Source organism: Bufo bufo, chromosome 3 (genome assembly GCF_905171765.1).
Source record: "Bufo bufo chromosome 3, aBufBuf1.1, whole genome shotgun sequence".
In the NCBI taxonomy this organism is placed as follows: domain Eukaryota; kingdom Metazoa; phylum Chordata; class Amphibia; order Anura; family Bufonidae; genus Bufo; species Bufo bufo.
The window spans coordinates 479214022-479226235 of record NC_053391.1 but is presented as its reverse complement, the minus strand read 5'-3'; the positions used below and the strand labels follow the sequence as shown (position 1 = coordinate 479226235).

The window sequence follows — 12214 nt, the reverse complement described above, 5'->3', positions numbered from 1 at the left end:
TTTTTGCCTGCACATCATGTTGCGCAAAATTTCCATTCCCTCAGTCAGACTCCCTCTGCTTTGCGTGTGCTGCGCCGCCATCAAGTGGCTCGGACCCATTGCTTCCCGCTGCCCAACCTACGGAAGAACCGGAATGGACGCGTTTCCTGTCTAGGGTGGTATAGGATGTCTCCAATACCAACAAAGCTATTGTGGATATATTGGGGCGTTTGTCGGCAGAAGACTGGAGACCAGGGGTCACCCAAACCCCCTGCTCATTCCTGCTCTCCGGAAGAAAAGGAGGACTAGAGGTTCCCGTAAAAACCTCTGTCTCCCGCCAGCAATCGCATCACCACGGCTGCCCCAGCGAAAGTCCTCTCTGTTCCGGTGTAGCGTCTCACCAAGGGGCCGCACACCGAAGGTGGTGATCCGGCTGGAGCCAGGGGGGCAGAAGACTTCGAGGCAGTCCTCTGACCGGTCCGACTCTGAGGGTCATGGGGCTCGTGCCCATCGCGGCCGCCCCACAAAACGGGCCAGAACTTCCTCCCCCAAAAGTGGTTCTGTGTCTTCTCCTCCTGCTAGATAGTCTCACTCCGACATATCCTCAGTTGAAGAGACATGTTCCATGGAGAGAGCGTCAGATAAGAATGTTGTCTCATCGGAGGGTCAGTCGCCCAAACTATCCTCCATGGTGGATAATTTAATTAAGGCAGTTATTAAGACGTTGCAGGTTGAGGATCCAGCTCAGTCATCTGCCAGCGCGGGTGTTTCCTTTAGGAAGTCCCGTCATTTGTACAAGTGTTTCCCCAGCCACCAGGAGTTTGATTCCTCTCTCTCCAAGGAGTGGAATTTCCCTGATAAACATTTCATGTTGTCAAAACGCTTGAACACCCTTTTCCGGAGGATTTGACTAAGAAATGGTCGGCTCCACCTATAGCGGACCCGCCAGTTTCCCGCTTGGGTAAACGTACTACCTGGCCAATGGCGGAAGGGGCTTCTTTTTGTGATATCAAAGATAAGACGCTGGAAGCATTTGCAGAATCTGCCTTTGAAGCAGTGGGCACATCGCTGCACCCGGTGTTTGCCTCTAAATGGGTGAGCAAGGCTATGGAAGAGTGGGCGAGTAATTTACGTCAGGGTCTCGACTCGGGAGTCCCCTCGGGGGAACTTGCAGATGTGGCCCTGCAGTTCTCACATGCCAGTGCATATATATTTGTGAAGCATCTTTGGACGCGGCCAGGTTTATGGCTCGCTCGTCAGCCCTGTTGGTAGCTATTCGCCGTACCCTATGGCTCTCCTGCTGAGCAGCAGATAATGCTTCAAAGCGGACCCTGACAGCACTCCCCTTTACCGGCAGCAGATTTTTTGGTAAGCGCCTGGATGAGATAATTTTGGACGCTACAGGTGGTAAGAGCACCCATTTACCACAGAACAGGGGGCAGTCTAATAAGGCAAAAAAGTGGAAGCCTTTTTTTCGTCCCTTTCAGAGTTCTTCCGGCCCCAAGGTAGCATCCGATAAGTCGGCCGCAGGCCAGAAGGACAAGCCTTCCTTTAAGCCGCGGCCTTCCTGGCATTCCCGTCGACGGGCTCATAGTCCTTTAACCCTGAGAGCTCCGCTGCATGATGGGCGGCCGGGTGACTTCATGTGTTTCGGCATGTTTGGCTTGCTCATGTCTCAGACGCGTGGGTGAGGGAGGTCATTGCAGAGCGCTACAAGCTGGATTTCAAATCCTCCCCTCCGTCGCGTTTTTTTTGGGTCGTCTCCTGCAGCCGCAGATTATTTTTTTCTGGCAATTAACAAGCTTCTGCAGCAAGGTGTGATTGTTCCGTTTCCTGCGCAAGACCGTTTTCAGGGGTTTTACTCCAATCTCTTTGTGGTTCCTAAAAAAGAGGGGACGGTCCGACCTGTTCTAGACCTCAAGGTCCTCAACCATTTCCTTTGTGTCTGCAGATTCTGGATGGAGTCACTGATGTCGGTCATTACATCCATGGAACCGGGGGAGTACCTGTCTTCTATAGACATCAAGGACGCTTATCTTCACGTCCATATGCGTGAGTCATCAGAGGTTTCTCCGGTTCGCAGTGGGTCCATTTTACTATCAGTTTGTGGCCCTCCCATTCAGCCTAGCCACAGCTCCCAGGGTCTTTACGAAGGTTCTGGCGGCAGCTATGTCCCTGCTCCATGCCAGGATTGTGGCGATTCCGTACTTGGACGATTTCCTGGTGAAGGGTCTGTCGTTCCAGGGGACGGCGGACAGCTTGAACATTGTTCTAGACACCCTGGCGCGCTTTGGATGGATCCTGAACAGGCAGAAGTCTTTATCCATCGCAGCAGTTGACTTATATGGGCATGGTACTGGACACTTGTCAGACCAAGGTGTTCTTGCCTCCAGAAAAACTATCCGCTTTTCATCTGAAGATTCTTCCCTATGCTCAATTCCATACCAGAACGCTTCAGCGAGCCATTCTGTCCAGCTGGGATCACTCCCCAGCCTCCTTGGTTTGGCCAATGCGTCTCCTTGACCCAGTGCGCTGGGCCTTCAGATAGTCTCTCTGCAACATTGGGCCGACCATCTTAGGGGTTGTCCGGTGCAAGTACAAATCCATGACGATGGCATACATCAATCACCAGGGCGGCACCCGGAGCCCGACAGTCATGGAGCAGACGGCGCTGATTTTGAGCTGGGCGGAGAAACATGTTCCGGCACTATCGGCAGTTTACATTCCAGGCGTAGACAACTGGATCGCGGACTTTCTCAGCCGGGAGCGTCTCGATCCCGGGGAGTGGGCTCTTCACTCGCACGTCTTTCAGGACATCTGCGAGAGGTGGGGTCAGCCGGGTGTGGGTCTCATGGCCTCATGGTTCAACAACAAGGTCGAGGACTTCGTCGCACGGTCCAGAGATCCCAGGGCCCTGGCGTGCGATGCACTGGTGATGCCATGGAGTTGGTTCACGTTTCCTTAAGTGTTCCCGCCTCTTCCGCAGCTTCTCAGGAAGATCAGGTCCGAGGGACTGCCCGTCATTCTCGTGGCCCCAGATTGGCCGCTCAGGGTGTGGCACGCATCCCTAGTCGCACTTCTCGCCGACGAACCTTGGCATCTTCCTCTTCAGGAGGACTTGCTGTCTCAGGGGCCGATCTTCCATCCGAATTTAGGGTCACTACATTTAACGGCATAACTGTTGAAGCCGCCGTACTGAAGGCTCACGTTTTTCGAATTTAGTGGTCCAGACTATGATTCATGCCAGGAAGTCGTTGTCTTCCAGAATCTACCACCGGACTTGGAAGTCCTACTTTAGTTGGTGCGAGCGGAGACCACTGTCTCTCGTTCATATTTCTTTACCATGACTTTTGGCTGCCCTGCAGTCTGGCATGGACTTGGGGCTGGCACTCAGTTCTTTCCATTCTTTTTCAGCGAAATTTAGCTTCGCTTTCAGAGGTTCGGACTTTTCTGCATGGGGTGGCGTATGCTGCACCCCCCTTCTGTCCTCCATTGGATCCTTGGGATCTTAATCTAGTGCTCAGCGCTCTATAATCTTCACCGCTCCACTCAAACAGCGGACACATGACCCCCACTCTTGTGATTTTGGAGCGTCCCAGTGGTTGGGCCCCAACTGGCCAGATACTTAGCGCCTATACTTTGGAGCATTCTATTGAGAACGTCAGCATGCGCCCCACCCTTTCGACTGGCTGGCATCTCAGCAGGCTTAAGGGGGGAAAGCTGCTTTCTGCTGGCATATCATGGGCTGTGTAACAAGACAAAGATCACAATGTTAGCTGCCATAAAACTGGAGATATAGCCTTTAGAAATCGGGTTAGGAGTGAGAGCAGCAGGTTTATGTAGCCTTCACTAGGACCCATTTCTAACAGCTATATCACAGTCTTTATAGTATCTAGATTGTCAGCTTTCAAACAAGGACTGGTTCACATCTCTAGCTGCTACAGAGTCTGAGATATTAAGGTTTAAAGCAGCCCATTCCCCTTCAGCTTGCTGCCTAAGGTCTACTTGGGCTAAACCTTTAGGCCCTTTTGTCACAGCCCAAGTTGAATTCCAGCAAAACTATTAAGGGGGTTAATTAAAGGGGTTCTCCCACCATTACATGTCACAATTATTTTATAGATGTTAAAAATGAAGCATGCTCTGATGCTCTCCCTTGCCCTGTGCTGTATTGGGGGCTTTTTTGTTTACATTTTTCATTGGTTGGCGGAGGTTTCTGCCTAGCAGTGTTGATGGCGACGTCACCAACACTGATGGGCGGGCTTTAGCTGTGACGTCACCGGGCTCACCGCTAGGCGGAAGCCTCTGCCTAGCAGAGACCCAGTACGTCACAGGATCTAATGAAAAAGCCCTTGTCCTGCGCAATAAAATGCTCCGATGCTCATCTCAAAGGCTGCTTGGGTCAAAAAGAAGACATGTCCGGGTTCAGACTCCTTTAATACATTACATTTACATAGTTTTTATTTGTAAACCTCTGCTTGGATGTATGTTTAAGGGTACTTTCACACTTGCGTTCAACTTTTCCGGTATTGAATTCCGTCCTAGGGGCTCAATACCGGGAAAAAACTGATCAGTTTTATTCTAATGCATTCTGAATGGAGAGCAATCCGTTCAGTATGCATCAGGATGTCTTCAGTTCAGTCACTGTACGGTTTTTGGACAGAGAAAATATCGCAGCATGCTGCGGTATTTTCTCCGTCCAAAATTTCCGGAACACCGGATCAGACACTATTTTCCATTGAAATGCATTAATACCGGATCCGGCCCCAAGGGTTCTGTAAAAATGGATACGGTTTTGCTGTCTGCGCAGACCTTTAAAAATGTGAAAAAGATAAATACCGGATCCGTTTTTCCAGATGACAACCGGAGAGACGGATCCGGTAATGCAATGCATTTGTGTGTTTGGTTTGATGCAGTTTTTTTTTTTTTTTTAATTCCTGTTTGTCACAAAGTTAAATAAAGGTGTATATGGTTGTCAACAGTCTGTGAAGGCATCTGCAGTTAACAGGTTGTCTGCTTTCAGGAAATATATCGTTTTTAGGGGGGGTACACTTACTTTTCAAGAAGTGTAGCCCTCGTATTTTGCAGGTTGTTACTGTTTTTACACTTCCAGCTTAAAACCAGATTTTTTTTCCTTTTAGGCCTAAATTTACATACACAAGAAGTAGGGGACAGAGACACATTGAAACACAAAACGATTTTTAATTACAAATGGTTGAGAAGATGGACCTTCCCTTTAAGTAGTGTTTTATATAGGGTTGTCCCGATACCGATACTAGTATCGGGACCGATTCCGAGTTTTCTCGGCGGTACTCAGCCGCCGATACCCCGCCCCGATACATAAATAGAATACTTTTTTGAACTAACGCTGCCCTCTCCCATGTTCCCATGTCCCCCCTGTATCCCCATAGCACTTACTTAAGCTTCCATAGCAGGCAGAGCAGACGGCAGCAGTAACGTCACTCACTGACGTAGAGCGCCTGCTCCGCCCACTTTATGAGTGAAGCAGGCGGAGCAGACGCGTAACGTCAGTGAGTGACGTTACTGCTGCCGTCTGCTCTGCCTGCTATGGAAGCTTAAGTAAGTGCTGTGGGGATACAGGGGGATACAGGGGAACATGGGAGAGGGCAGCGTTAGTTCAACTTAATAACTGGATAAGGATTCACGTTTATAAAAAAATACTTCGGTGAGCGGCGGGGCCCGGTGTATTGGGGGACACTGTTATGAGGGGGATCTGTGGATGACATATAGCAGTGTCATCCACAGATCCTCCCCATAACAGTTCCATCCACAGATCCCCTATAACAGCACCATCCACAGATCCCCCACCAAATAACAATGCCATCCTCAGATCCCCCCACCCCATAACAATGCCATCCACAGATATCCCACCCCATAGCAGTACCATCCACAGATCCCCATAACAGTGCCATCCACAAATCCCCATAACAGTGCCATCCACAGATCCCCATAACAGTGCCATCCACAGATCCCCCATAACAGTGCCATCCACAGATCCCCATAACAGTGCCATCCACAGATCCCCCATAACAGTGCCATCCACAGATCCCCCATAACAGCACCATCCACAGATCCCCATAACAGTGCCATCCACAGATCCCCCATAACAGCACCATCCACAGATCCCCCATAACAGCACCATCCACAGATCCCCATAACAGTGCCATCCACAGATCCCCCATAACAATGCCATCCACAGATCCCCCATAACAGTGCCATCCACAGATCCCCCATAACAGTGCCATCCACAGATCCCCCATAACAGTGCCATCCACAGATCCCCCATAACAGTGCCATCCACAGATCCCCCATAACAGTGCCATCCACAGATCCCCCATAACAGTGCCATCCACAGATCCCCCATAACAGTGCCATCCACAGGTCCCCCATAACAGTGCCATCCACAGATCCCCCACATGACAGTGCGTCATCCACAGATCCACAGATCCCCCAAAACGGTCACATGACATTTTAAAAAAGTATCGGTATTCGGTATCGGTGACTACTTGAAAAAAAGTATCGGTACTTGTACTCGGTCCTAAAAAAGTGGTATCGGGACAACCCTAGTTTTATATAATCTTTTTTTTTTCCGGGACAGTTTAAAGATTGTCAACTGATGGGATTAGAGTAGGTAATCGGAAGAACTAAATTTGATGATTGTGTCAGTACTATTAAAGTAGGCTAAATATGCGATTTGTATTCTATACCCCATCCATACACTAGCTATGAATTTACTGGGCTTTAATGGGGTTTGTTTCTTTTGTAGAAAAAAGAAGAATTGTAATTGCTGGATCTATTGGTCCGTATGGAGCATTCCTCCATAATGGTTCTGAGTACACAGGAAGTTATGTAAAAGATATGACTATTGAGGTAAGTACAGCTATTGCGCTGCTGGGAAAGTGGGTAAAGGTTGTCAGCAAGGTTGGGTGAATCCTGGGAATTTCATTTTACCTGCATATAATTTAATAACTATTCTCTTAGTCTATTGCCGGATGTTGGTCCAGACTTCCACTATGTGTCACAACTTCTCTTGTCTTTTTTGGAGGCAGCAGTTAAAAGATTGGCATCGGATACAGATGAAGTGCTTAGCAGCTGCTGGAATTGACTTGTTTGCATTTGAGACAATACCCAGTCAAAAGGAGGCAGAAGCCCTTGTGCAGCTTCTCCGAGAGTTCCCAAATCACAGAGCTTGGCTTTCCTATTCATGTCAGGTAGGTGATCAATACACAGAGATGTAATGTACAGTACAGACCAAAAGTTTGGACACACCTTCTCATTCAAAGAGTTTTCTTTATTTTCATGACTATGAAGGCATCAAAACTATGAATTAATACATGTGGAATTATATACATAACAAACAAGTGTGAAACAACTGAAAATATGTCATATTCTAGGTTCTTCAAAGTAGCCACCTTTTGCTTTGATTACTGCTTTGCACACTCTTGGCATTCTCTTGATGAGCTTCAAGAGGTAGTCCCCAGAAATGGTCTTCCAACAGGTCTGGTGACTGTGGAGGCCAGGTCATCTGGCGCAGCACCCCATCACTCTCCTTCATGGTCAAATAGCCCTTACTTTCAAAGTTTTCCCAATTTTTCGGCTGACTGACTGACCTTCATTTCTTAAAGTAATGATGGCCACTCGTTTTTCTTTACTTAGAATTTGTATTATGGCAAGAAAAAAGCAGCTAACAGTCTATTCAGTAGGACTATCAGCTGTGTATCCACCTGACTTCTCCTCAACGCAACTGATGGTCCCAACCCCATATATAAGGCAAGAAATCCCACTTATTAAACCTGACAGGGCACACCTGTGAAGTGAAAACCATGTCAGGGGACTATCTCTTGAAACTCATTTAGAGAATGCCAAGAGTGTGCAAAGCAGTAATCAAAGCAAAAGGTGGCTACTTTGAAGAACCTAGAATATGACATATTTTCAGTTGTTTCACACTTGTTTGTTATGTATATAATTCCACATGTGTTAATTCATAGTTTTGATGCCTTCAGTGTGAATCTACAATTTTCATAGTCATGAAAATAAAGAAAACTCTTTGAATGAGAAGGTGTGTCCAAACTTTTGTTCTGTACTGTATGTCATTATGACATGATATTATTCTCTAAGTCACACACACAAGACCAGTCCTTGATAAAGCTTTTATTGTTTTATTAATAATCTAGAGCGCGTCAATGACAAGCTTCGGAGATAGGTTTGATGAAGCGGTAAGCATTGCAGCAGGATCAACCCAGCTGATGGCTGTAGGGGTGAATTGCTGTTCACCTGCATTTGTCGGGCCACTCCTATCATCTGCCAACAAAAAACAGAGGCAAAAGATTGACTGGATTGTTTATCCCAACAGTGGAGAGAAATGGGACCATAAGCTGGGGTATGTAACATGATTTCTTTTTTCTCTAGCCATTTTTACTATGCTTTATCCTTTGTTGCTTTAGTATTTCAATGGTAAAATAGTGAAAACTCACTGATTGTTTTACTATAACGTGTTGGGACCTCTATTCTAGTCTGCATTTATTTCTCTTTTCCTCCTGTGTGCCTCTCTATTGTTCAGGCACATATGGCTGGTCCAGGACACCTAAGGCTACTTTCACACTAGCGTTTTTGCTGGATCCGGCAGGGTTCACCAAAAACGCTTCAGTTACTGATAATACAACAATCTGCATCCGTTATGAACAGATCCGGTTGTATTATCCTTAACATACCCAAGATGGATCCGTCATGAACTCTATTGAAAGTCAATGGGGACGGATCAGTTTTCTATTGTGTCAGAGAAAACTGATCCATCCCCATTGACTTGCATTGTGGATCATGACGGATCCGTCTTGCTCCGCATCCCATGACGGAAAGAAAGCTGCAGCATGCTGCGGTTTGCTCTCTAGTATGAAAACGGAATAGAATGTATTTTGGAGCATTCCATTCTGTTCAGTTACGTTTTGTCCCGATTGACAATGAATGGGGGCAAAACGGAAGCGTTTTTTCCCGGTATTGAGACCCTATGACGGATCTCAATACCGGAAAATATTAATGCTAGTGTGAAAGTAGCCTATGGTTAGTATCTTCCCTGGTTTCTTATGTATCAGCTGTTCCTGCCATTACCACCTCCTGAGGTCGACTATTCCACAGATTTACAGTTCTCATGGTGGAGAAGCCATGACGCCTGTCGTCACTGCGGCATCTGGCTGCAAACTGGTGACTATTCTAATGACTGCAACATAGGCATCCACCTGATAATAACCGTATGAGGGTTAAAGGATGAAAACCAGGGGATCCCTTATAATCTGCACCTTAGTCTAGCCAGCTCCAAACTGGTTGCAGCCACAATGATCCACATTCTTGTCTGAAACGTTATGCTGAAGCCTAAAGTCTTTTATAAAGTAACATCTAACCATACCACCTCCTGCACTGTTAGGTAATGACACAAGCCGCAGACATCCTCACCCGGCTTTTATTATACAAGCTTTTTTTTTCTTTAGGTAAGGATGCTACCAGCTGTAGATAAAGACATGGGGTTAACATTGATCAAAGGTTTTACACACGGGCATATAAAAGTTGATAATGATGGTGCACACCATGCTTGCAGCATAATTCCTTAGCTGCATAGATTTGAATATCTGCTGCATGGATGCCAGTTTATTAAGGGGTGTGCCTCTGGATAATGGCATGTTTTATGGCAACTGAGGTTTCAGTAAGACTATTAGATGTACTTTTTCTCCTCGATCTTGTGCTGCCATCTTCTGGTGCGTCTAATAGTCCAAATGCTGGCATTTGAAGCAGGAGACTGAGCTCCATTACTAACTGACAGGTCGTGGCAGTGCAGTTGTGAGCACACCGCATGTACTGTACTGTGCTCTGTGTACATAACCTGTGTGTTATCTGCTCGGTGTGTAAACACGCATTGGCACATACAGTAGAGTAAATGTGCACAGTGTCTGCCCTGCCAGGACCGTTGTAGCCATGCCAGTTACTCCAGACTCCTAATATTGATAGTACTATATTGCTGACATAGTCAGGGGGCACCGTGGCAGACAATGTGATGAGGCACTATGGCTGGCATAGTTAGGGGGCACCGTGGCAGGAAATGTGATGAGGCACTGTGGCTGGCATAGTCAGGGGGCACTGTGGCTGGCATAGTAAAGGGGCACTGTGGCTGGCAATGTGATGAGGCACTGTGGCTGGCAATGTGATGAGGCACTGTGGCTGGCATAGTCAGGGGGCACTGTGGCAGGCAATGTGATGAGGCACTGTGGCTGGCATAGTCATGGGGCACTGTGACAGTGTTAAGAGGCATTGGCTTTTGTACTGTCTGTACAGTATCAACTGTACATCACCCAGAGGATCTAAACAGTAAAAATAGTATTTTCTATTTTTATGCCTCTAATTGTGGGTGCATCTTATGGTCCGGGATGTCTGAAAAATATAGTAGATCTACCCCATGGTCTCCAGGGTTTGGCAGGCCATACATCTTAGATCGCTGTCCAACAGCTATTCCTTCCGATGCCATCCCCCACATGGTCATCAATTATCTAATGTGTATGGCCACCTTTACTTTAGTGAAACAGTAAATATGCAATGGGTTCATGTTAATGCACAGATTCCTCAATCAAGCTGCTTTGTCCTGTTTTGAAGCAGAAGTTTGGAGTGTGTTATCCAGCAGTTTTGCTCTCTCTACCCTGCTGATAGGTCCTTTGAACCTGCTGTATTTCATTGGGCACATAAAGTGATTTTCACCTGTTTATTGTTGTTTTATATTTTTTCATACAGATGGCAAGGTTCAAATACCGATAAGGCAATCTCTGAATATGCATTAAAATGGATTCAGCTGGGTGCAAGATGGATTGGTGAGTAGTCAAGTCACATAAACTCAATGATACATATGTAGCCCAACTAGTGCCTGGTAATGTACAGGTGACAACTAAGTATTGTTACACTTAAACTCTATACTGACACCACCTTTAAAGGAGTTGTCCACATTTGTAGATATGGCCCGGAATTTGCTCTGCCTAATGAAACAGTCACCTACGTAGTCACTGCACTCTGTTCTGTTCCAGCTCTGGGGATCAGACAACCCCTTTAAATTTAATGAATTTAGGTAATCTAGCTTTAATGGAGACAAATTTTTTTTCTCCCTGTGAGTAAAATTTGAGGTTATTGGGAGACTTTTGGGCTTCATAGTTCGGGGTTCATTTTATTAAATTGTTATTTAATTAAATAATTAATCTCTTGAGTGATTTGCCTCCCCTTCTAAGTATATGTACATTTATCTTGGCAGGAGGCTGCTGCCGGACCACTCCAACTGATATTGCAAGTATACAAGACATTTTGCGGACAAATAATTCATGATAATGTCGCATTTTGAAATAAAGGGCTCTGTTTCAAACATCATATGCGTTTTGGAGGTAATAATTTACATACGCTTGAAAGTTGTGTAGTCCGGTTAGTGTAGTAGCACAGTTATTGGTATTGAAGGCTTATAGTATTGGAGCCACAAGGCCATGTTCAGAAGTGGCAGATTTATTGTGGAATTGCACTGAAAGTCTGCAACACATTTCAGTACAATGTAGCGAAAAAAACTAATTTTAGGGCATATTGCAGATTATCAAATTATGTAATCCATTTGTGGCAAATGAGCAGTACATTATGCATATTTTGCAGCAGGTTCCTTTAAAAAGTCATATGCATATATGCAGTATTTTCAACTTAAAGTGGTCTTTCCTGGACTCAAATCCAACCAATAAAGCACTGTTGCCTTGCAGCTCTGGGGTCCTAGGTTCGAATCTGACCAAGGACAACATCTTCATGGAGTTTATATGTTCTCCCCGTGTTTGCGTGGGTTTCCTCTGGGTACTCCGGTTTCCTCCCACACTCCAAAGACATAGTGATAGGGACCTTAGATTGTGGGCCCCACTGGGGACAGAGCGATGATAATATTTGTAAAGTGCTGTGGAATTTACATGTCCATTTCTCTGGTAAAACACCTGTACTGGTTGTCTAGTAGCGTCTCTTTACATTTCAATGTTGTACTACTTGTCCTGTACTGCCCTCTGTTTGCGCCAGGATAAGCTTCTCTGTTGGACAGCAGGTTAAAGTGGCTCCAGCTTCTGTCCTCATCATACAAAGTGATTTACAGCTTCCACCATCTATTCCTGACTGTTATATCCAAGGGCTTACTTTATCTGTCTTAGTTATCTGCTTATTTTTCTTAAATCTC

At 46.1% G+C, this 12214-nt stretch overlaps 1 protein-coding gene across 1 annotated transcript in view; it reads left to right on the top strand.

Moving 5' to 3' along the window:
* The window catches only part of LOC120995818 (homocysteine S-methyltransferase 3-like), a 28231-nt gene extending 16563 nt beyond the window's left edge, over window positions 1-11668 (top strand). The window contains exons 4-8 of the mRNA XM_040425251.1: window positions 6764-6867; window positions 7047-7208; window positions 8172-8377; window positions 10768-10844; window positions 11276-11668. Of these exons, the coding sequence (XP_040281185.1) occupies window positions 6764-6867; window positions 7047-7208; window positions 8172-8377; window positions 10768-10844; window positions 11276-11346 (620 nt within the window). The 3' untranslated portion in view covers window positions 11347-11668. The remainder of the gene's footprint in view (window positions 1-6763; window positions 6868-7046; window positions 7209-8171; window positions 8378-10767; window positions 10845-11275) is intronic.
* The last annotated feature ends 546 nt before the right edge of the window (window positions 11669-12214 follow it).